Consider the following 26,647-nt stretch of genomic DNA (forward strand, 5'->3'; position numbering starts at 1 on the left):
ATCCCACTTACATACATTTTCTCCTTATATAAAATCAGCCACAAGACTACTCAGTAATAGATGTCTGAATTATAGTCAGTGAAAATATATGATTTAAGAATGAATCTAGAGGAGTTCCCATCATGGCACAGCAGAAACAAATCTGACTAGGAACCATGCGGTTTCAGGTTTGATCCCTGGCCTTGCTCAGTGGGTCAAGGATCTGGCGTTGCCGTGAGCTGTGGTGTAGGTCACAGACATGGCTTGGATCCTGCGTTGCTGTGGCTGTGGCACAGACTGGCAGCTATAGCTCTGATTGGACCCCTAGTCTGGGAACCTCCATATGCAGCAGGTGTGGCCCTAAAAAGAAAAAAAAAAAAAATTGAATCTGGAGTTCTCTTGCGGTGAAGCAGGTTAAGGATCTGGCACTACTACAGCTTGGGTTGTTGCTGTGGCTCAGGTTTGATCCCTGGCCCAGAATATGCCAAAAAAAGAAATCATAATATATTAATTAAAATAAGCCCATATTTCAAGTTTTTATGTATCTACAAACAGATACAGATATACACATATAAATAAAACCCCAGCATTCTAAAATAAGGAAATTTTAAAATAAGCATTTGAAAAGGAAATCAAAATATTAACCCTATTTGTCTTTCTGAAGTGATTACATTTCCCTTCATCTTTATTTTTTTTAGCTTTTCATAATTGAGTATCAAGCATTAGAATAAACATCTTTTCTACTAAATAATTTTTTTAAATATTGGATTCAAAATATTGGCCAATCTATGCTTACTCAGAATGCTTTAAATAGTTCAAGACTCAGGTCCTTATTAATATTATTATCAAGGAAACCTGGAAACAAATAGTGAACACAGTCATTCTCCATGTTTGGCACATGAATTTCTTGAAGAAAAACAAAAGCTGAGCATAACTTCTATTATTTTTACATACATACGTTTCATATTATTTGACTTCAATGTTTCATAGATATCTAATGCAGCCGTTCCCAACAAAACATCAGATTTCAGCGTCTGGTGACTCCACACACGAAAATGTAATTTACTCACAGGGGTGACGATGCTACAAGTAAAAAAAGATTAAAAAATAAATAAATAAAATTTTTTTTTCATTAAATATCACAACGGGATCCTAAACAAATTACAATTGAAACTTCTCACCACACTCTTTATATTTTACTTTACAACCAGCGTTGCTGTGGCTGTGGCGTAGGCTGGCAGCTACAGCTCCAATTTGAGCCCTAGCCTAGGAACCTCTATATGCCACATGAAGTGCGGCTCCCCTCGCACCCCCCCCCAAAAACTTTCATACAGCAGAAATTGGTACAACACTATAAATCAATTACACTTTAACTAAAAAAAAAAAAAATACTTTCAAACGTACACTGTGAGAGGTTGCTTCCATTTGGGACTGTTCGTATTGTTGCATTTTTCTGTTTTCTTTGACTGTCCATCTACTGTGACTTCAACGTAAGGACTTGGTCCAAACCAATTCTTTTTATTTTCTTTAAGTTTTGCGGAAATGACTAAGTAAAAGAAAAGGGAAAATATTTAATTTCATAAAGGTTAAACAGGAGTTCCCATTGTGGCTCAGCAGAAACATATCTGACTAGTATTCATGAGGAAGCAGGTTAGATCCCTGGCCTTGTCCAGGGGGTTAAGGATCCAGCGTTGCTGTGAGCTATGGCGTAGGTCACAGACTCAGCTCAGATCTGCTGTTGCTGTGGCTGTGGTGTAGGCCAGCAGCTGCAGCTCTGACTCGATATCTAGCCTGGGAACTTCCATATGTTGCAGGTGTGGCCCTAAAAAGACACACAAAAGAAACCCTCAATTCTGTGAGCTGGGTATTATCATCTTAACTTCTAGATGTAAAAAAACAAGCTCAACAGAATTTAAAAGTTTATTCAAGGGCTAATGTAAAGCCTGGACAGGAGGAATCATTTAAGTATTCAAATCTCGAAGTTGAGATTGCATAAAACTCTCATTACTATGCTAATGTTATAAAATAAATCAATGTCTACTTGCTAAAATTTAAACTGCCGTAGTAAATTAAAAGAACAAAAGAACTACAAACTGAAAGAAAGAGAACCAGGAGTTCCATTGTGGCTCAGCGGAAACAAAGCTGACTAGCATTCTGGAGGACGCAGGTTCAATCCCTGTGGCTATGGTGTAGGCTGGTGGCTACAGCTCCAATTTGACCCCTAGCCTGGGAAACTCCATATGCCGTGGGTGCAGTCCTAAAACGCAAAATAAATAAATAAACCGAAAGAAAGAGAACCAGAAAAATGTCAGTATCATCTGTCACCTCAGCTACTCCAAAAGGCCTCTTAACAATTGTGTTCTTGCTCTCACTTCTCTAATACTGACAGCAACTAGAATTAGAACAGATGTGATTAAGTCAAAACTTTTCAATGATCCACTAATGCTTACAAAATGAAGATTAAACTCTTCTGGGACATTTTACATTGTTTACTAATCTACCTTTACAATCTCTTTCTACCAAGTCCCTCCAAGGTCCCTGGTATTCTAAACCACCCTTTGTACATTGCTGTACCTCATAAGGCCACTTTAACTCCTCATATGTGCTACCCTCTCTACTCATAATGATCTTCTGTCTCTTCCTTTTCATCCAATAAAATTTTAACTTTTTTTTCTTTTTTGGCTGCCCTTCTGATTACTTAAACCTAAGAAATTAAATTGTTCTTGTCACTATGCTTCCACAGCATTTTCATATTTATCTATGGCTCCTACAACTTTCATTATTTCAGTTTATTGATTTTTACGTAACTCACCCTGTAATCCCCTTCATGGCAATGTTATGACCAGTCTTTATAACTCATACAGTACTCAGTGATTTAAACCTGAGAGACATTTAATACATCTATTGAATTAAATGATTAGTCATGAAGATGCCTTGCTTTACAGTTGCACACACACACAGTAACTACTGCATATGATTTCATGTTATTAATGTTCTTCTAATCCTTGCTTTCATTTTTGGCCTCGCCCACAGCATATCAAGTTCCTAGGCGAGTGATGGAATCCAAGCCATAGCTGTGACCCATGCCACAGTTACTGCAATGTCGGATCCTTAACCCACTGCCCTGGGCCAGGGATTGAGCCTGTACCTCAGCAGTAACCAGAGCCAGTGCAGAGACAACACTGGATCCTTAACCCACTGTGCCAGAATGGGTACTCCTGATCCTTCTGTTCTGAAGATCAATGCTTTCACCTAATTTCGATTCTAAGAAATTTGTAGGGAGTTTCCTGGTGGCCTAGAGATTAAGGATCAGGCAATGTTGGGGTGAGGGTTCCTTCCTTGACCCAGGAACTTTTGCATGCCATGGGTGTGGCAGGCAAGAAAGAGATAGACAGGAAGAGACAGAGAAAGAGACAGAGAGAGAGAAAGAAAAAGAGAGAAAGACAGACAGATCTATGTCCAAAACCAAGGTAAGGACCCAGGCCATGTAATTACAGATAAGGAACAGATAATCCAAGAAATCCAAGAATAAATATCAGCAGAATCTGATGAGACACACAGATTTGAAGCATAGATGACAAAGAGGCAAAGAAAATTTTAAATATGTGATCCACTCTTAAGCCTCTTGATAATGCTAACACAATATTCTAGCCATACATTAAATTTTTACAATTAAACATCGATGCTCTTTCACCAAACAGTATCATTCATTCCAGTTCCTTTTAAATTTTAAGAAAATCAGAGTGATAGTGTTAAGAAAGAAGACAGCGTAAAATAAATAACAGCCTTATAAAATTTTTAAGCTTAGATTGCTATTAAGATATCAATTAGATACGAGTAATTCTACTGAGAGAAAAAAAATAAAGAATTCGGAGAAAGAAAATATTTCCCTGCACTTATACACTGTTGTAGAGTTCTCCAAATCATATACATTGTTCTCCCAACAACCATGTGACAAAGATATTAAAATCCTTAACATACAAATAAAGCTATGGAGCAAGCACATGGACAAACAACCATTAAGGATCAGAACCAGGACTAAAATCCAGCAGTGGCGCAATGAGTTAAGGATTCAGGGTTGTCCCTAAAGTGGCTCCAGTTACTGCTGTGGCACAGGTTTGGTCCCTGGCCCAGAAACTTCCACATGATGGGTGTTATGTATATGCGATAAAAAGATTTTAAGAAACAAATTTGAGGAGTTTCTGTTGTGGCGCAGCAGAAACAAATCCTACTAGTATCCATGAGGAGGTGGGTTTAATGCCTGGCCTTGGTCAGGGAATCCAGAGACGCCGGGAGCTGTGGTATATGCCAGGAACTGCAGCTCCAATTCGGCCCCTAGCCTGGAAACTTCCATATGGGTTTGGCCCTAAAAAACATCAGTCTTTTATAACAACATTTTCGGGGGTTTTTTGGCAGCCAGCATGGGGGGGGGGGGTTCCAGCCACACCCAAGCCATGTGGAAGTTACTAGGCTAGGGATTGAACCACCAGGGAACTTATGTACACCATGGCCAAAAAAATAAATAAAAATAAAATAAACTTGTATATTTATGCCTTCCTTGATTTTAGAAGATGCTGAGGCAGCTTACAAAAAACAAGTAGAATCACTGAGAATCTCAAGTTCCCGTTGTGGCTCAGTGGTTAACGAATCAGACTAGGAACCATGAGGTTGCAGGTTCCTTGCTCAGTGGGTTAAGGATCCAGCATTGCTGTGAGCTGTGGTGTAGGTTACAGACGCAGCTCGGATCTGGTGTTGCTGTGGCTCTGGCGTAGGCTTGGCAGCTACAGCTCCGATTAGACCCCTAGCCTGGGAAGCTCCATATGCTGAGGGTGCAGCCCTAGGAAAGGCAAAAAAAGAAAAGAAAAGAAAAAAAAAAAAAAGAATCACTGAGAATCTGACATTGCTGAGAAAAGAGACTAGCATCATTGTATTAACAGAATAAAAAATACAATGTCAATTAAGAGGTTCTGTGCAAGAACAGTTCTGAGGTTTGTAGCACCAAAAGCAAAGAAGTAAAAAATGATGAAGGACATTTGATTCTATTCAGCTTGGCACTTCACTGTTTATTACTTGATGTTCTCTGGCTGTCTCACATCTAATGATATATCTGCTAAATATTTAACTTTTATCCACTATTCAGTGTTTGATTTATTCAAATGTTTTTGCCTATACATGTATATTCTCAGAATTTTTTAGACCCAAGACTGAAAGCTTTAGAGTGGTAAAGATGTATTTAAGCATTTATTAAATGTCTTTCTTACTATGACAATAATGATAGCAAGTAAGATAGCCAATTTATGCAAAGAAAAAAGTGTAAAAGTATATATACCTAAATCTAAAGCAATATAACAATATTTATCTCTGAGGATGGAGACTTCATCTCCATTTATTATTTTACTGAGTTTTTAAAAATAAAAAGCAGGTATATTAGGTATGTAACATGAGAAGTTTAAAGAATTTGATTGTTCTGGAGTTCTGGTCGTGGCACAGTGGAAACGAATCCAACTAATAACCATGAGGTTGCGGGTTCGATCCCTGGCCTCACTCAGCAGGTTAAGGATCCAGCGTTGCCGGGAGCTGTGGTATAGGTCACAGATCCAGATCGGATCTGATGTTGCTGTGGCTATGGCGTAGGCTGGAAGCTGTAACTCTGATTAGACCCCTAGCCGGGAACCTCTATATGCCAAGGGTGCAGCCCTAAAAAGCAAAAAGAGAGAAAGAAAACAGTTACTTTCATAGATACATAACTGGTAGGAATACAGAATGGTGCGGATGATTTGAAAAATAATTTTGAATTCCTCACAATGCTAATCATGGATATTATATGACCTATGACCCAGTGATTCTACTCTTAGGTATAAACTCAAAAAAACTGAAAACATACATCTTCATAAACACTTGCACACAAATGTTCATATAATTATCCATAATAGCCAAAAAATGGTACCAACTCAAACATCCATCAACTAATAAATGGATAAAATATGTCCTCATATGGAATAGAACTGGGCAACAAAAATTCTAATACATGCTACAACACAGATGAACCTTGAAAACATTATTATGATAAGTGAAAAAAAATCAGAGGCAAAAAGCCAAAACATTTTATGTTTCTATTTATATGAGACAATAGGTAAAGCTATAGAGATAGCAATAAATAGGGCTGAGGGTAGTTGAAGAACATGGGGCAGAGGTTTCTTTCTGGAGTGGTGAAAATGTTCTAAAATTGACTGGTGATGGCGGCACAACTCTGAGAACATACTAACAATCACTGACCTCTAAATGGATAAAGTGTATGGTACATGAATTATCTCTCAACAAAAGCTAATAAAATCTAAAACAAAAAATTCAATAGCAACTGCCCAAGCATGTTTAATGGATAAAAAACAAACCCAAATCCTTTAATATACCCAAGAATATCCTGAAACATATTCAAACATTTTGTTCATTTATTCAGCAAATTATTAATTCAGCACCTGATATGTAACAGCCAATAAAGACTTAAGTTTTTGGTTTTTCTAAATCTTACGTGGGGGAAAAGTAAAGCAATAGATTTTTTTAAGACATACCAGTAATCTGAAGTTGTGATTTCATGGTCAGGCTACCCATTGAACCAAGCTGTGATCGACTGTCAGTCATACCACCACCAAAACAGCAAACCTGAACAGGACAAAAAAGACACTGTAAGCAACAAAAATCCCCCCTTAAAAAATATGTAGAGTTCCCATAGTGGCTCAGCAGAAACAAATCTGACTAGTATCCATAAGGGTGCAGATATGATCCCTAGCCTCACTCAATGGGTTAAGGATCCAGTGTTGCTGTGAGCTGTGATGTAGGTCACAGACACGGCTCGGATCTGGCATTGCTGTGGCTGTGGTGTAGGCCAGTAGCTATAGCTCCAATTCAACCCCTAGCCTGGGAACCTCTCCATATGCTGTGGGTGCAGCCCTAAAAAGACAAAAAATAAAAATAAATTTAAAAAAAATGTAAATAGTGCTAATCAGGCTATTTCCATGTCCCACTGAAGGCCATATCATAACCAGTGGCCTTCTCATTGCTAAGTACCATTTTCAATTCTAGCATTCAACCTACATTAACTTACTAGCAAAATCTGACATAGTTGATCATTCCTTCTATGAGTTACTTTCTTGCCTTGAGTTCCCAATACACATTCTCTAGGTTTATGACCTACCTCTTGACTGATCTTTCTTAGACTCCTTTGACGATTCTTTCTCTTTTCTCTACTCTCTTATATTGAATGTCCTAGGACTTTGTTCTTGGTTCCCTCTTCTCTCATCTTTCCATACTCATTTCCTCAAAGATATCATCCAGTGTTAGAGCTTTAAATATCATCTATATACTAACGGTTCCAATTTTATACATTCTATCCCAGACTTCACTGCTGAACTCCAAACAACTTCATTTAGGTATCTAAAAGACATTCCAGGGGTTCCCATCATGGCAAAGGGGAAATGAATCCGATTAGGAACCATGAGGTTGCAGGTTCGATCCCTGGCCTCAATCAGGGGGTTAAGGATCGGGCGTTGCCATAAGCTGTGGTGTAGGTCGCAGATGAGGCTCGGATTCGGCATTGCCATGGCTCTGGCGTAGGCCAGAAACAACAGCTCCGATTAGACCTCTAGCCTGGGAACTTCCATATGCTGCAGGTGCAGCCCTAATAAGAAAAAAAGAAAAGAAAAATGGAAAATGCAAATCAAAACCATAATGATCCACAGAAAACCATAATGTGAAAAGATACATGCACCTCTATGTTCACTGCAGCATTATCTATAATAGCCAAGATATAGACGTGACATAGCTGTCCACAGACAGAGAGGAAAGGATAAAGATGTGGTACATATATACAATGGAATATTACTCAGCCATAAAAAAAAAAATTGGAGTTCCTGTCGTGGCGCAGTGGTTAACGAACCCGACTAGGAACCATGAGGTTGCGGGTTTGGTCCCTGCCCTTGCTCAGTGGGTTAACGATCCGGCGTTGCCGTGAGCTGTGGTGTAGGTTGCAGACGCGGCTCGGATCCTGCGTTGCTGTGGCTGTGGCGTAGGCTGGTGGCTACAGCTCCGATTAGACCCCTAGCCTGGGAACCTCCATATGCTGCGGGAGCGGCCCAAGAAATAGAAAAAAGACAAAAAATAAAATAAATAAAATAATGCCACTTGCAACAACATGGACTTACCTACAGATTGTCATACTAAGTGAAGTAAGTCAGATAAGAGAAAGACAAATATCATATATCATTTAAAGGTTCAAATACACTTATTTACAGAAGAGAAACATATTAACAGATCTTGAAGTCAAACCTGAAGTCAAACTTATGGTAGCCAAGGGGAAATGTGAGGGGAAGGAATAAATTGGTAGTTTGGGATTGACATATACACACTACTATATATGGAACAGATAGATTACTAACAAAGGTCTACTGTATAGCACAGAGAACTCTACGCAACATTCTGTAACATAGAAGGGAAAAGAATCTGAAAAAGAGTGGATATGAATATATCCAAGGCTGATGCACTCTGCACACACCTAAAACTAACAAAATGCTGTAGACCAACTATACTCCAATAAAATTTATTATTATTATTTTTGTCTTTTTCTAGGGCCGCACCCACGACATATGGAGGTTCCCAGGCTAAGGGTCTAAGCAGAGCTGTAGCCGCCGAACTACACCACAACAGCTCCTGGGAGGAGTTCCCATCATAGTTCAGTGGTTAACAAATCCAACTTGGAACCATGAGGTTTCGGGTTCGATCCCTGGCCTCACTCATGGGTTAAGTATCCAGTGTTGCCATCAGCTGAGGTGTAGGTAGCAGATGGGGATAGGTCCCTACATTGCTGTGGCTGTGGCACAGGCCAGCAGCTGTAGCTCTGATTCAACCCCTAGCTTAGAAACTTCCACATGCCGCAAATGTGGCCCTAAAAAAAAAAAAAAAAAAGTTAATTCCTGTTCACTAAGGCCAATGTAACACAGACTAAGGAGCAATGTTTAGATCCCATTCTCCACTAAAGATAGCAAATGGGCTGACCTTGGTGTAAGGGTTGATACAGGTATTGTCAGAGGGGTAAGAGTTTTCCGAGTTGGGATAGAAGGTAACTACTCTTTTCCATAACTTCATTTTTCAACAAAAGGGGAGGAAATGAACTCAAACACACTTATGACAGAGAAAAGGTACTTTCTTATTTACTGCGAAGTTACCTTAACAGGGAGGTAAGATATGGACCAGCCCCTATCCCCCACAACAATGACATATTGGCTCTAAACATCATGTAGTAATCTCACATTAAAGTTCTTTCCCATTTTCCGGCCAAATGAGAATTCAGCCTGGATTCTTAAGCATATGCACAAAGAGGCAATTATCTTAAAAAGAAAAACAGGAAGGTAAAAATTTCAAGGTTCAATAGTATATAAGAGTTAAAGAAACTGGCATCAGAATTTAACTTTTAGCATTCATCTGCTGGTTTGAACTCTGTACCCAGTATTCCAGGAGGAAATTTTCTCCCTGTTCTCACAAAAGGCTTTTTGACTTAATATTAACTATTACAAATTGTGTCCTGGTTTTGATTGACTATTTAGTGCTAGAGTTTAAAGAATTTGACATGACACAATAAATATAGCTACTGTTATACTACTATAAATACTGCTCTCGGAGTTTCCATGGTGGCTCAGCAGTTAATGAACCCGACTGGTACCCATGAGGACGCAGGTTCAATCCTTGGCCTCACTTAGTGAGTTAACGATCCTGCCTTACCATGAGCTGTGGTGTAGGTCGAAGATAAGGCTCAGATCTGGCGTTGCTGCAGCTGTGGCATAGGCCAGCAGCTGTACCTCTGATTGGACCTCTAGCCTGGGAACCCCCATATGCTGCTGGTGCAGCCCTGAAAAGCAGAAAAAAATATATTTTTTTTCTCTTTTGCAAACAATGCTTGTGTGAAATTATAAAAACTAATTAAATATAAAGTTGAATTTCCTAGCTCCCCCCCAAAAAACTCGTTTTGTGACCATCTCTTCAAAATCCACTAATTCTCCTCAAAATATAAGACCCTGGATAGTCACCACCCCCATCCTTCCAGCAAACCTTTCTCAGATTATTTTTATACATTATTTAAGAACTGTCAAGTAATGAGTAATGACTATGGAGACCTTATAAACAAATTCATGCATTTTACATTAAAAGAACTTTTCAAAAAGTATTGTTTTAAGGATTGCATTAAAAAACCAGAAAAAAATGAGAGAACCATTTACTTCCAAGAGCCCAAAATAGGAGGCAAACAGGATTTTGAAAGCAGAGCCAATTCTACCTTCATTTTGGGTCTGCAGATCTTTACCTTAGTATTCTGCTCTAAGACTGCCTCCTCTACTTTGACATAGCCCAAAAAGGAACTAAACAGGGAGTTCACTGGTGGCTTAGTGGTTGGGGACTCAGAGTTGTTGCTGCTATGGCTCAGGTTTGGTCCATAAAGGAGGCAAAAACAAAAAACAAACAAAAAAGCAAGGGAAAAAGTAAAAAAAAAATACTTATGTCATTGTTGTGCATGAACTTATTCAGTTTGGTCCTTTTCAAAATTATTAAAATAGAGTCTATGAGCACTCCCAAATCCCTTTTAAACAAAAAAGCCCTAACAAATAACATAGTCTCAAAGTAAGAAATTCCAAATCATCCCAAAAACTCGAATAAGTGAATCACTGAAATGATTAAAACAGATTTTCTTCCCTTCAGAATTGCAAAAGTAAAAACCTCTGTCTGGATACCTCAGGATGACAGATATTTTCTGTAGGCAAACAGTAACAGCAAGTCCTCTAAAAGGAGGCAAATATCTTTTTAATAAGATTCCGTAACTTCCTTCTCCAAAAGAAAATTTAGATGACACAAGGACTTCTTTGCCTAAAAGCTTAATCCTTTATAAATGTTTACCCCACAAAGTAAATTGTTAAAAGATATTAGAGAATTCTAAAACCAGAGAAAAAGATCCTGCCCCAACCATCCTTCAACCTTTCCAGAAAGCACTATTTTTAACATTTTATCAAACATTTACTGAGGGACTATATATTAGAGAATGGTTGTAACTGCTTATCAAGAATAGAGAAAAGGAAGAATAGCAAGAAACCAAGAAGATGTAGGCAGCAGCCTACAAAACAATCAAGACATCAATAAAACCAAATAATCCAATTAAAAAATGAGCAAAGGGAGTTCCCGTTGTGGCTCAGTGGTTAACAAATCCGACTAGGAACCATGAGGACGTGGGTTCCATCCCTGGCCTTGCTCAGTGGGTTAAGGATCCGACGTTGCCATAAGCTGTGGTGTAGGTGGCAGACACGGCTTGGATCCCGTGTTGCTGTGGCTCTGGTGCAGGCTGGTGGCTACAGCTCCAATTAGACCCCTAGCCTGGGAACCTCCATATGCCGCAGGAGCGGTCCTGGAAAAGGCAAAAAGACAGGAGAAGAAAAAAAAAAAAAGAGCAAAGGACTTGAAGAAACATTTCTCCAAAGAAGCTATACAAATAGCACATGAGAAGACATTCAATACCACTGATCACTGGAGAAATGCAAATCAAAACCACAATGAGATACCACTTCTCCCATTAGCATGACTTTTTTTTTTGTTTTGTTTTGTTTTTGCTTTTTAGGGCTGCACCCCACAGCATATGGAGGTTCTCAGGCTAGGGGTCTAATCGGAGCTGCAGCCACTGGCCTACACCACAGCCACAGCAATTCGGGATCCGAGCCATGTCTACAACCTACACCACAGCTCACAGCAATGCCAGATCCTTAACCCACTGAGTGAGGCCAGGGATCGAACACGAAACCTCATCATTCCTAGTTGGATTCCTTTCTACTGTGCCACAACAGGCACTCCAGGATGACCATTTTCAAAAAAAAAAAGTTCCCATGAAGTTCCCCTTGTGCCTCAGTGGTAACAAATCCAACTAGCATCCATGAGGATGCAGGTTCAATCCCTGGCCTTGCTCAGTGGGTTAAGGATTTGGCGTTTGCTGTGAGCTGTGGTATACGACTCAGATGTGGCTTGGATCCTGCATTGCTGTGGCCATGGTGTAGGCTGGCAGCTGCAGCTCCAATTTGACCCCTAGCCTGGGAACTTCCATATTTCCCACATACAGCCCTAAAAAGCAAAAAAGTTCCCTAGGTTAAGTATCCAGCATTGTCACTGCTGTGACTCCAGATTGATCCAGGCCTGGGAACCTCAATGTGGCAAGGGCCCAGCCCCCCCACCCCACCCCCCAAAAAGTTATAATTTTAAATCTTATTTGATATATATTTTACCACAGTAACAAACAAAAAATAATGAGGACAGACAAGTTAATCATTTTCTTTGTCCCTTAAAAGTGAAAACACCAATTTATATAGTAAAATCAACTAACAGTACAAAGTGAACGTATGTGTTACATCTCCATGCCCTCCTAAAACCCTAGCAAAAAATAAAGAAAAAAGTTTGAACCCCGAAAAGCAAAGGACAAAAGGAGTGGATGACAGTAGATCAACATTCTGAACAAATGAAGACCAGGAGTAGCTAGGTTCTGCACATTTCAGTACATATAAAATACAATTTTTTTATTTTTTGTTTTGTTTGTCTTTTTTAGGGCCGAACGAGTGGCATATGGAGGTTCCCAGGCTGGGGGTCAAATCAGAGCTGCAGCTGCCGGGCTACACCACAGCCACAGCAAAGTGGGATCCTTAACCCACTGAGCAAGAAGAGGGATCGAACCTGCGTCCTCACAGATACTAGTCAGATTCGTTTCTGCTGCACCATGACGGGAACTCCCTAGAATACAATTTTTAATTATGTCCTACAGTAACTTATCTTTCCTCCTAAAAATTCAAGTAAAAAAAAGATAATCTAGGATTTCCCTTTGACTACTAACTCTCCACAGCAGCAAATGCAGCTAAACCCTTTTCCATGTTCCTTTCTTTCAAGTAGACTTATTAAATGAACCACTTAAAGATACCTTTTAATTTTCACAACAAATGAAGCCCCCAAACTAGGTTAGACCACACTTCAAAAGTTCAAAAAACAAAAACTAAATCCCTTCTCCATTAAATGAGATTTAGATTTAGCTAAATTTTACACTATCACTGCATCTCTATGATGGCGGCAACTCCATCCACTTTTCAGAAGCTCAGTTCAGTGTTTCTATTCATCAATAAGGGAAATGTGGCTATTTCTCAAATATTCTTAATTTTCAGGCTACATCTAACACACTATCCAACTTACTCACTAAAAAAGACTCCTTACAATAACAACATTTTGCATTGTAGCTAAGAATAAGGAATAACTTTCCTGTGTATGTCAAGAAAATTTCCATGAGAGTATAAATGAACAAAAGGTCCACTAAATCATGAAAATTAAATCCTAAAAATCACTTTCTCAGGTTATACAGAACAAACACATTCCACCTTCCTACAACATTTACCAGCTTCTTTAAACATTCTAAATCATAAATTACTATGCCAAGTTTTTGCAACAAAATTCCACATCTTTCTTTTGTCAGTATTTCCAAACCCTGGTAAATACAAAAATTCCATGTATAAATTCAAGTCTACACATATCTATCAGAGGTTAACTGAGATCATCAAAAATCCAAAACTAGAAATGTAATAAGCTGTTGAACTACTTTGATTCTTCTCTGTTCTTCTTATGCAAGCTGGGAAATCATAAGACTATGTATGTGATCCATTATTAAAGAGGATAACTGGGCTGACAGTATTAAAGATGTATAACATGAAAAAAAGATAACCTCTCTAGTATTATTCTCCATACCCTAATTTTTACAAAAGAATCAATACAGGAAAAGCCTTCAAAATTTGCCCTCTTTACTGCAGGATTCCACTGTCCCTCTCTTTCCATTCCCACTACCACCTCCCTAGCCTGGTCTCCCTGCCTCCAGAAGCTATCGACCCTACTGTAAACCTCAACAGTACCAAAAAAATCTTCACAAAATACCAATTTATCCTGTTAGTCAATAGGACTTAAGGTTATCCCAAAATAAGAAGGCTGGTGAGGGGAGCAGAATTTGCCATCCCAAATATGCCACTTTTGCATAAGGATTATTTTGAGCTAGAAACAATCAAAACCCAGCAGATTCAGGAAAAGCTCCTTACCTCTTCTCTCCCCATCTGCCTAAATTTACATTGGAAAGGAGGCCTGTACCAGGAAAAGAACTGTTTGTTATCAGACACATCTTTTTATCTAAGAACTTTAACCTGCATTAACAGGGCAACCTTATTTTCCAAACATCTCCTCTTCTTTTTCAGTGAATGGCCTTTCTCCCTTTACATCACTAGACCCTTACTCCTTTCCTTAGCTCACTGTGTTAATATAAGCCTCCATTAGCAGGCTGCCCTTTAGGTCTCTCTCATACATTTATGAGGCTCTGGTACCATACTTGGAAAATTTGTTTTTCTTCTATCAATCTGTCATATCAATTATTGGGCCAGCCAAAGAACCTAGAAGTGAAGAGAACTTTTTTCTGTCCCTGCAATGGTCTCTTTCCAAACTTTCTCTTACCAGGACTATACAAACCCTCTTTAGACAAATCTAAATTCCAACTCCTATTCACTGTACTCCCACCACCTCAGGTCCATTTGTGTCATTTCTCCCATTCTGAATCCCAGTCTTAAATAACTTTCTGACTCTTCTTTGCCTTTATAATTACTCTATATCCTTCATTCAGCCCTAGACTACTTTAAGGTACTGCTTAAACTTGTAAAAATCTCTATGTGGATAAACTTTCTTCCCAGAGGGAACATGGGTTATACAAAAAGTCAAGATCAGTGTTTGCAGAGTGGCAACCCACAAGACAAATTCTGCCTGGTGACTGTTTGGCCAACAGTGTTTTTATGAATTCATTCAGTTGCCAGCATTTAAAAATAAAAATTTCTCACAAAATCTGGAATTCCAGCTTCTCCTTAGAAGAAAGTTAAGATGTTCAGGCCACATTACATCTATAGCCACCCCACCCCCCATCAATAGTGAGCCAACATTGGAGTACCCATTGTGGCTCATGGGTTAAGATTCTGACTACACCAACTCAGTTCACTGTGGAGGCACAAGTTCAATACCCAGCTCTGCACAGTGGGTTAAAGGATCCGGCATTGGAGTTTCTGTCATGGCACTGCAGAAACGAATCTGACTAGGAATCATGAAGTTGCAGGTTCAATCCCTGGCCTTGATCAGTAGATTAAGGATCTGGCGCTGCTGTGAGCTGTGCAGTGTAGGTCGCAGACACAGCTCAGATCCTGCGTTGCTGTGGCTGTAGCTCCGATTAGACCCCTAGCCTGGGAACCTCTATATGCCGTGGATTCGGCCCTAAAAAGCAGAAAAAAAGGAAAAAAAAAAAAAAGATCCGGCATTGCCACAACTGTGGCATAGGTTATAGCTGCAGCTCAGATTTAATCCTGGGCCCAGGAACTTCAATATACATGAATACAGCCATTTAAAAATAGTGAGCCAACATTGAATTATACATTTTATCTTATTTTATTTTTTTGGCTACACACCTGACATGCAGAAGTTCCTGCGTAGGGACTGAGCCCAAGCCACAGCAGTGGCAATGCCAAATCTTTAAACACTGGGCCACCAGGGAACTCCTGAATTATTTATTTAAAAATAAATTTGGGGGAGTTCCTATGGTGGTGCAGTGGTTAACGAATCCGACTAGGAACCATGAGGTTGTGGGTTCGATCCCTGGCCTTGCTCAGTGGGTTAAGGGTCCCGTGTTGCTGTGGCTCTGGCATAGGCCGGTGGCTACAGCTCCGATTAAACCCCTAGCCTGGGAACCTCCATGTGCCGCAGGAGCAGCCCTAGAAAAGGCAAAAAGCCAAAAAAAATTAAAATAAAATAAAATAAAATAAAAGTAAAAATAAACTTGGGGGAGTGCCCATAGTGACCCAGCAGATACGAATCTGACTAGTGTCCGTGGGGCCTCACTCAGTGGGTTAAGGTTTCGGCATTGCCGTGAACTATGCTGTAGGTTGCAGACATGGCTCATATCTGGTGTTGCTGTGGCACTGATTCGATCCCTAGCTTGGGAACTTTCAATATGTTGCAACTGCAGCTAAAAAAATAAAATAAAATATAAAGTGAACAAAAGCTAAAAAACAGCTGTTCCTCTGGATTCACATTAATTCCCTAATTCACTTAACTTCCAATCTGATCTACCATTACTTTTTTTTTTTTTGTCGTTTTAGGGCCACGCCTGCAGCATATGGAGGTTCCCAGCCTAGGGGTCCAATTGGAGCCTACGCCCACAGCCACAGCAACGTGGGGTCCAAGCCCTCAACCTACACCACAGCTCACCACAACAGCAGATCCTTAACCACTGAAGGAGGCCAGGGATCAAACCTGCGTCCTCATGGATACTAGTCAGGTTTGTTTACGCTGAGCCACAAGGGGAACTCCTACCATTAGTATTTAAAATGTTCAGATAGTGGTGTAGGTCGCAGAGGAGGCTTGGATCCTGCGTTGCTGTGGGTCTGGCACAGATGGGCAGCTACAGCTCCAATTGGACCCCTAGCCTAGGAACCTCCATGTGACGCAGGTATGGCCCTAAAAAGACAAAAAAAGTGAATAAATAAAATAAAATGTTCAGCTAGCCCTGTAGAGGAATCTGACTTTACAATACACACCACAGATAAATTTACTGAATGAGTTAATGAATTGAGGTGATAATTTAAGACAGACAAGGTTGGTGGTAACAATATGATAATGACAACAATAGCAAAAATAGTAATTAACATTTCCTGCTTACTCTCAGCCAACTACTGTTCAAGCAAAAGTACATTATCTCATTTAATCCACACAACAACTCTATGGACATATGCTATTATTGTTCCCAATTCACAGATGAGAAAACTAAGGCACCAAGAAGTTTTACTGACTTGGCCAAGGTCATACTGCCAATATGTGGAAGAGCCAAAATTCAAAATTAGACAATGTACCTCTAGTGCACAATGTTAACCCCTAAAATAGGATTCCTTTAGACTACCATCCTTTCCTCTGTGACCATTTCAGTTGACTCTCTAGGACAAAAAAAAAACAAGACTAAATTTTATTTATTTATTTTTGCTCTTTAGGGGCGAACTCATGGCATATGGAGGTTCCCAGGCTAGGGGTTGAATCGGAGCCACAGCTGGCCCTGGCCTATGCTACAGCCACAGCCACACCAGATTCGAGCCACATCTGCGACCTACACCACAGCTCAACTCACTGGATAAGGCCAGGGATCAAAACTGTGTCCTCATGGATGCCAATCAGGCTCATTTCCACTGAGCCATGACAGGAACTCTAAAAGACTAAATTTTAGAGACTATTCTTTCTTCGCAAAAACGACTAAGAAACAAACCAGTAGTTCCATCGTGGCTCAGTGGTTAACGAATCCGACTAGGAACCATGAGGTCGAGCATTCGATCCCTGGCCTTGCTCAGTGGGTTAAGGATCTGGCGTTGCCATGAGCTGTGGTGTAGGTTGCAGATGCATCTGGGATCCTGTGTTGCTATGGCTCTGGTGTAGGCTGGCAGCTACAGCTCCAATTCGACTCCTAGCCTGGGAACCTCCATATGCCTCAGGAGCGGCCCAAGAAATGGAAAAACAAACAAACAAAAAAAACCAACAAACCAAAAGTTTACCTAAATGCAGATAGCATTTCTGGATTACTTTCTTGTCTTAAAAGAAAATTTTCCCTGTAATTAACAGAGAAAAGTTTAGGGAATCCAAAAAAATAATATACATAATATATATTTGTTGGACTATTTCTGCAGTAAGGCAAGTAAGTTCAAACACAGACGAATTCTTATTTTTTATTTATTTATTTTTTTTGTCTTTTTAAGGCCGCACCTGCGGCATATGGAGGTTCCCAGGCTAGGGATCTAATCGGAGCTGTTGCTACCAGCCTACACCAGAGCCACAGCAATGCCAGATCTGAGCCTCATCTGCGACCTACACCACAGCTCACGGCAACACCAGATCCTTAACCCGCTGAGCAAGGACAGGAATCAAACCATCCTCGTGGTTCCTAGTAGGATTTGTTTCCTCTGAGCCACGACAAGAACTCCGATGAATTCTTGGTTTAAAACCACAGGTGTTCCGGAGTTCTCTTGTTGTGCAGTGGGTTAAAGATCCAGACTTGGGTCACTGCTGTGGCATGGGTATGCTCCCTGGCCTGGGAACTTTCACATGCCATGGACATAGCCAAAAAAAATAATAATAATAAAATAAAATGGCTCCTCATTTATAAAGCACTAAATATTACGAAGTCCTACTATATTTTAAACCATTCCTATATTGTGATATCAACAAAACCCTGAAAAATTAGTACTTAGCAAATGAAGCACAAAGGACAAAGAATGAACTAGAAGGAGCTTAAGAGAGCATCGTGTTTATACTTTCAATAGAATAAGGGCCAGAAAGATTTAAGTGAATTGCTCAAGATCACAGAATTTAGGGAGTTCCCGTTGTGGCGCAGGGGAAATGAATCCAACTAGCATCCATGAAGATTCAGGGTTGATCCCTGGCCACACTTGGTGGGTCAGGGATCTGGCGCTGCTGTGAGCTGTGCTGTAGGTCACAGATATGGCTCAGATCCTGGATTGCTCTGGCTGTGGCATAGGCCAGCAGCTGTAGCTCCGATTGGACCCCTAGCCTGAGAACTTCCATATCCTTCAGATGTGGTCCCCCCACCAAAAAAAATCACAGAATTTAAGTAACAAGCAATACCAAGGCCATAACCCAGGCCTCCTGAATGTTGGCACAGTTTTCTTTCCAAAAAGAACTACTTTGTGCCCTCAGGATGAAGTGGATACTTTTAGAACTATTTTAAAGATATTTGGTATGGAAAATGATCTTTCTTAGCACATAACTTTTTGTCAAGTATTATCACCATTAAAGATAGGAAATGTGTCTTGTTTCTTCAACTGCAGAAAACACTATCTTTTTTGTTTTACATGTTTGTTTGTTTTTCCATTTTCATGATTTTCCATTCATTATCCTCTAAGAATTACTCTCACCATCTCTTTTCCTCTTATCCACTTCCCTTTCCTAGGATCTCTCACAAAGCATCCCCACCAACTCCTTCCTTTCTCTTCATAATTACATAAAAGAACAGATTAAACACACATTTGATTATCACACTGGCCTGGTATACCATAATAAGCAAATCATAGCCTTGGTCTCTCATAAATATGAGGCAATTAGTTATCAAAAATATAAACTAGGAGTTCTCTTGTGGTGCAGCAGGCTGAGGAGATCTGATGATGTCATTGCAACGGCTTGAGTGACTGCTGTGGCATGGGTTCAATCTCTAGCCCAGGAACCTCCACATGTGTGGCCAAAAAAAGTCCCTAAAACACAAAAAGTCACAAATCGAATCGATAAGAAACACTAATTTTTATAATGGAGACAAGAAGCTAAGTATAGATGGGACACTTATATGAAGAGAGCTGGTAATGACAATAATAATAAAAATATTGGGAACAACCTTTTAATTCACAAGGTTAGGGTTAGCAAAACGAAAGGGACCCTCTCTTCTTATTCAGCTTTCTCATCTACCAATTCATGTGCTCTACTTCATTCACTCCCTATTCTCTCACAGCTTGACTTTTTTTTTTTTTTTTTTTGCTTTTTAGGACCACACTGGCAGCATATATGGAGGTTCCCAGGATAGGGGTCAAATCAGAGCTACAGCTGCCGGTCCTCACCACAGCCACAGCAACATGGGATCTGAGCCATGTCTTCGACCTACACCACAGCTCATGGCAATGCCGGATCTTTAACCCATTGAGCAAGGCCCGGGATCGAACCCACAACCTCATGGTTCCTAGTCGGCTAAGTTTCCACCATGCTAAGATGGGAACTCCCTTGACTTTTTCTATACTCTACTTTTTTTTCCTTAACCAGTAGGCTTTTTTTTTTTCTTTCTCCTGATCTTTTTTTTCATCTCTCTCCTAATTTTATTTTCCTCTTTTCCCACCCCCATGGCATATGAAAGTTCTTAAGGACCTAGAGCGGCTGCAGTTGTGATGTAGGTCACAGATGCAGCTCGGATTCAATCCCTGGCCTGCACCAGGGATTAAGCCAGCGCCTCCACAGAGACAAGCTGGATCTTTATTCCCTGCACCACAGCGGGAACTCCTCTCCTGACCTTTTAAAGTGAATCGTGTTTTCCTTTTCAATATTGTTGCCAACTTTTCCCACCTTATAGATCTAGATAATACCTCAAATTATGAATTCATTTTTTTCTAAAAATTTAATGTATTGTTTTATTTGATCCTCACAACATGCCAGGGAGGCAAGTAGGAATCAACATTTTATAGATATATAAACTGAGTCCTGTCAAGATTAAATAATTTGCCAACAATCAGAATTTATCAGTAGCAAAATCGAATCAGAACACAGACCTTTCCTCTCCAAGTCCTCTTTTCTTTTTCCACTATATCATTCTGACTTCTTTTAAAGTCCTACACTTTTCAACCATATATGTCCACATGTCTGGACAAGTACATAGAGGTAAATGCTTATAAAAGAACACAAGAAAAGCATGTATATGTCTAAGGAAGCCAGACAAACAGAAAAGTCAGAGGACCCAAATTAAATTAAGAGTACAATGTGGGAGTTCCCATCATGGCGCAGTGGAAATGAATTTGACTGAGAACCATGGGGTTGCGGGTTCAATCCCTGGCCTTGCTCAGTGAGTTGGGGATCCAGCGTTGCTGTGAGCTGTGGTATAGGTTGCAGACACGGCTCAGATCCTGTGTTGCTGTGGCTGTGGTGAGGGCCAGCAGCTGTAGCTCTGATTTGACCCCTAGCCTGGGAACCTCCACGTGCTGTGAGTGCGGCCCTAGGAAACACAGGGAAAAAAAAAAGAGTACAATGTGGCTCACAGGCTAAGCCTTGTAGAGAGGCAGCTTATGGTTTCAGATCCAAGTGGAAACCATCTCTTTCTTGAACCAATTCATGTAGCCAACATCAACAATGGTCTCTCCCCATACCTCCCCATACCCATTAATATGATCAGGGCTCACCCTCTGCATCATCACTGTCCCCAAACTCTCTCACAGGCATGCCACAATACCTGAAGTTTTCACCGTTTGAGTCACTTCTTGGGGTTAAGGCGCTGTCTCCAGAAGGCCACTGCTAAATGCATGTTACCTGAGAGAGGAAGGAGGGTCCATTAACACATTATCTCTGTAGTTAAATACATCAGATCAGTGATGACCTTGGGAACCTGAGGACACAATGTGCTTTAAAAAGTTTCACTGGGGAGTTCTCTTGTGGGAGCAATGGGTTAGAGATCTGGCATTGTCACTGCAGCAGTTCTGGGTCGCTGCTGTGGTGTGGGTTCTATTCCTGACCCAGGAACTTCCGCATGCTGCAGGTGCAGCCAAAAAATAAAATAAAATCAGAGTTCTTTAAGTGAAAAAAAAAAGTTTGCTAGGATAATTTTTTTTTTTTTTGCTATTTCTTGGGCCGCTTCCACAGCATATGGAGGTTTCCAGGTGAGGGGTCGAGTCGGAGCTGTAGCCACTGGCCTACGCCAGAGCCACAGCAACGCGGGATCCGAGCCGCATCTGCAACCTACACCACAGCTCACGGCAACGCCAGATCGTCAACCCACTGAGCAAGGGCAGGGACCGAACCCACAACCTCATGGGTCCTGGTCGGATTCGTTAACCATTGCGCCACAACGGGAACTCCCTAGGATAATTTTTGATGGAGCAGGCCCAATAAGAAGGTAAGTGAGGGAGAAAATGACTCACATAGTATGAGGTGATCCCTACCTGCATTTGGCCAAACGGCAAAACAAGGATGGCCATATAAACACATAGTCTACCTACTGGGATCACAGTAAGGGTGGTCCCTGCCAACTTGGAAGCTCATAGGAATAAGAAAAGAAAAAGCACTCCAAGGATCTGAGTATAACCAGTTCTGAAAAGAAGCAAAGAGCTGAGCTGGCAGTAGTTCTCCAAGAACAGTGCACTATATTAGACTGAAAAAGGACAGAGGCAAGGAACAGCTTCTGGTTAACTACTTCTGGTTGTGAGGCTAGTTTCCAACCCAACATTTTTAGCTGAGGGCTGACCTCTCAACCAGAGAATGCTGCAATTCTGTTCTGTAACCCCCCTTGCTAATTTATATTGATTCAAAGCCAGTATAATTTACAGCCACAAAAATCAACATGCCTTTACTGAGCGTTTATTATGAGACCACAATTTGGATAGGTGCTATAAATAAGGGGGGAGAAAAAGCCTTTATATACTTTTGCCTTAACTCATATAAAGGAAACCAATCCCCAAAACCCAAATTGAGAGAAGGGTAAAGAACAAGAAAGGAAAAGGGGGGAGGCTATTTTCTATAAATACTACTAACACAAATTTCTTAAGCCAGAATGAATACAGCAAAACTCACTGCTAGGTCAAAGTTCTGGGTTAAACTCTCTGTCAAGAGATATAGGCCAGAAATACTTTTTTCTTTTGGTCCAATACCAAAAGCTCTTTAGTAGCACACATTCATCTTGATACACTGGAAAACATAACAAAAGTTAAACTTGATTTTACTTCTAGTTCTGTTTTTTTTTTTTTTAGCTCCACACCTGCAGCATATGGAAATTCCCAGGGTAGGGGCTGAATTGAAGCTGCAGCTGCCAGCCTATGCCATAGCCACAGCAACACCAGATCCAAGCCTCATCTGTAACCTACACAGCAGCTCACAGCAATGCCAGATCTTTAACCCACTAAGGCCAGATTAACCCACTAAGGCCAGGGATCGAACCCACATCCTCATGGTTATTAGTTGGGTTCTTAAGTCACTGAGCTATAATGGGAACCCCTAGTGGATTCTCAACTAGTTTTTTTGTTTTGGTTTTGTTTTTTTGTGTTTTTAGGGCCACATCTCTGGCATATGGAGGTTCCCAGGCTAGCGGTCGAATCAGAGCTGTACACCACAGCAACACCAGATCTGAGCTTCGTCTACGACCTACACCATGGCTCATGGCAATGCCAGATACTTAGGCCACTGAGCAAGGCCAGGGATAGAACCTTCATCCTCATAGATATCAGTCAGATTCATTTCTGCTGAGCCACAATGGGAGCTCCTTAGTTTTTTTGTTTTTTTAAAAAACAAATAGAAAACTAACAGGTTGGCCTAGTCTAAGAATATATCTGGCATATACTACCCACTACATAACTAGTGTCCACAAAAGAGGCATCAGTAAACCAGTATCCACAGAGGAGTCATCAATAATCAATCATAACTCACTTTCCCAGAGAACACATATGGACTAAAATCCTTCCCAACACAGGGCTTCTGGCAGCTACTTCAAAGGAAAGTTGGCCCCATAAAACAAAATACATCTGCCACTGTGGACTAGATAAATTTTTACAATATCTTCCAGCTCTAAAATTCTAATACCAAGTTTCTGAGGGTTGGAGAAAAACACTTGCAACAAGCTTAAAGCAATGTCATAAATTTCAGTCTAATCTCCAAATTTTCCTCCAAATTGCACCTGATCTGATACTAATTTTTCAGGATGCTACTGAACAATACATTCTGATATCATTAACATATATAACCTGGCAATATATTTACTTTTGCTAATGGGTTCTTCTGACAGAAAACAGCCCTTTACCTGGACTGGCCCCCAAAAAAATTAAAAAAAAAAATCCTCATACAGAAAAAGGGCAACAAAATTGCACAAGTGAGGAATTCAATCCAATCCTGTGATCATCCCCACAGCCTCTCTCCAAGGTAAAGCCTTTTCACTTCTCACCTAGACCTCTACAATAGCCACTCTTCCATCCTTTCACTCTTAATCGCCAGAGGAATCTTTCTAAAGCAAATGTACTCACATAACTTCCCTGTTTAAAAATCTGTATCTTTTGCTAACAACATAAAACAAGTTTTTTTGCATTACACACAGAACTTTTCATATCGTTGCCTCCTTTTACCTTTCTGGCCTCATATACACAACGCTCTCCTTCCCCATTCCACTCTTTGCTCCCTTTTTCGTCCACAATTCTCTGCATTTACACACAATATTAACAAGTTTCCTCTGCCTCCCCTGTCCTTCCCTTTCCCCATCACAATCACACTCCTACTCATCAACCAAGACCTAACTTAGGTCCAGGGGCAGATCCTTCCTCCTTTCCAAGGTCAACCCAAACATAACTGGCTACTTCCTCTTTCCTATCAAAGCTTTTTGGTTTGAACACAGCATTGTTAGTCTCAGTGGTTCCCAAGACCAATAGAATTGCCTGAGGCAAGTTTAAAAAATAAATTTGTCAAGGTTAAATCAAAAAGTATCAAATCGATCTCAGGAAATGAATCTCTGGTATTTCCACTTTTAAAAAACTCCCCTAGTTATTATAATGATCAAATTTAGGGACTACTGGTTTGTCTATTCCAATAGGGGTAAAGATGTTTCTTTAATGAATATAGAGTTAACTCTAGAATAAACTGAAGAAGTATTCTGCACTTGTTTATTTCATATCATATCATATCCCTGCTGACTTGACTCATGATGAAGATGAAGGAATTCCTTTGGGACTCAAACCCCAAAACTTACACTGCTCAAAAAAGCAGCTGAATTTCCACCTTCATTTCTAAATCTTAAAGATGAAGTAATTACACCTTGAATAAATCTATGAATAAACAGTGCAGGTTCTCACCAGATCTGTCATGAAAACTTTATACAGGCTGAGAAATCTTTATTCTGTTGTGAGATGGAAATATACTGCTTTTAGCACTTTCTTAAGATCTGGTTGTATTCGAATTCATGCAAGACCCCAGCTAAGTACAATAATATATGCCTGGCTCCAGTGCCTCATTAATTTTCAAAGAAAAATTCCATTCTTCCTTCCCCACTTCTCACTCACAAGGTATACTTAAGCTCTAGAATGGCAGAAAAGCTAACAAGATCAAGATACGAATATAACCAAAGAAACATGTTGAGTTATTACTGGAGAACTATGAATTTCGTGTGGTTTGCAAAATTCATCTGATTACATCGCCAACTTTAGGCCCAACATTTACCTGGGGCCCACAGACCCAGTGTTTATCTCTCTCTGAGCATCGGCCCGAAGCTAAGTCTGAAAACTTGAGTTCCCCACTAGTACCCACTAAGTCAGCCCTCAAACACCTTTCGACCCTTAGAACACGTTCACGGCTACTTTTTTCCTTTCTCCGCTAAAGAAAAGGGCACTCTCAAGAGGAAGGACAGTGACAGCTCCACGTCTGCAAAACTCAGCGCCGGGAGGCGCCGGCTGGGTCGGGGCGGCGGCGGTAGCGGGCGCGGAGGAGGGAGCCGGGGCCGGGACCACCACGATGGGGGACAATGGAGGGAGGAGGGGAGTGCAAAAGAGAAAGGCGGCAGCCGCTGTGCTGGGCCCCTCGCGACTGGGGGCTCCGAAAAGTCTCGGGAAGGGCAGTGGCTTGCAGGTGGGCCCGGCCGCCGCCCCTTGCAGGGCCACGTCGCCCGCGCCGGCTGCTGCCACCGGGCCCCGCGCGTAGGCCGGGCCGCCGGAGAGTGGCCCCCGGGCGGGGCTGAGGGGTACCGGGCCGGACCCTGCTGGCGCCCGCCGCGGCGGTCCAGTCCTTTCACAACTGGGCGCCCGCGAGGCGAGGGGCTTCCAGACGCCTGAGCCCAGCAGTGGCCGCAGGGCGCGTCTGGCCAACCCACCCCCCGCCAGGCCCCTGCCACTAGCCCGAGCTCCCCGCGCCCCCCACGGGCACCGGCTCTGAGGGAAGAGGAGGCAGCCGCGGCTGTGGGGTCCCGGCAAGCGAGCCGCACTCCTCTACCCCTTGCTCGCCTTGGACACTCTCATCCAGGACCTTCCCTCTCCCCAGAACTGCCTCCGGTCCGCCCGGGGATTTTTACCAGGACTCGGGGCGGCGACGACTCTTCACTCCCTCGACTAAGATGGCAGCCGGTCCCGAGCCCCAACCGCAGCTAATAGAGCGAGTTGGCGGCCAACGCGCAGGCGTCTCTGGCTTGGGCGCGATCCCGACTACAAGCCCCAGAAGGCCTTGCGCACTAGCCAGCTGCGGGCACGAATAGCTGGCAAGGCTGGTGAGCGCCGCTAAATCGAAGTTTGCTCTCACCCAGGTGGGAAGGACTCATGGATGGCTTCCAGGCATTTCAAAAAACCCTCCCAGCTACTCACCAGAACCTCTAAAGACTTGTAGCTGCTGATCCCAAGCTAGTGTGCATCAGAATCACCTGAAGGGCTACTTAAAACTTTGACTACTAGACCCCACCCCCGGAGTTTCTAATTGAGCACATTTGGGATAGAATCTAATAATTTTAATAATTGGCATTTCTAACGATCTCTCTGGTGTGCTGCTGGTGTGTAATCACATTTTGAGAACCACTGAACTATTAACTTAGTCCTTAAGAAAGTACACTCGAGGAGTTCCCGTCGTGGCGCAGTGGTTAACGAATCTGACTAGGCACCATGAGGTTGAGGGTTCGATTCCTGGCCCTGCTCAGTGGGTTAAGGATCCGGCGTTACCACGAGCTGGGGTGTAGGTTGCAGACGCGGCTCGGATCCCGCGTTGCTGTGGCTCTGGTGTAGGCCGGTGGCTACAGCTCCGATTAGACCCCTAGCCTGGGAACCTCCATATGCCGCGGGAGCGGCCCTAA

The 26,647-nt window shown here is 41.6% G+C and overlaps 1 protein-coding gene across 2 annotated transcripts in view; it reads right to left on the bottom strand.

Annotated features, from left to right (window-relative positions):
• ITCH (itchy E3 ubiquitin protein ligase) overlaps window positions 1-25,965 on the bottom strand; it is a 102,408-nt gene extending 76,443 nt beyond the window's left edge. The window contains exons 1-5 of one of the 2 annotated variants that reach the window (XM_047771278.1): window positions 25,883-25,965; window positions 21,083-21,159; window positions 6,549-6,639; window positions 1,384-1,525; window positions 938-1,062 (exon numbers count right to left, since the gene is read on the bottom strand). In XM_047771278.1, the coding sequence (XP_047627234.1) occupies window positions 938-1,062; window positions 1,384-1,525; window positions 6,549-6,618 (337 nt within the window). In that variant the 5' untranslated portion in view covers window positions 6,619-6,639; window positions 21,083-21,159; window positions 25,883-25,965. Of the gene's footprint in view, window positions 1-937; window positions 1,063-1,383; window positions 1,526-6,548; window positions 6,640-21,032; window positions 21,160-25,882 lie in introns of both variants that reach the window. The other variant, XM_047771277.1, reaches the window with a different exon arrangement.
• Between the last annotated feature and the right edge of the window lie 682 nt (window positions 25,966-26,647).

This window comes from Phacochoerus africanus, chromosome 3 (genome assembly GCF_016906955.1).
Source record: "Phacochoerus africanus isolate WHEZ1 chromosome 3, ROS_Pafr_v1, whole genome shotgun sequence".
Taxonomy (NCBI): Eukaryota; Metazoa; Chordata; class Mammalia; order Artiodactyla; family Suidae; genus Phacochoerus; species Phacochoerus africanus.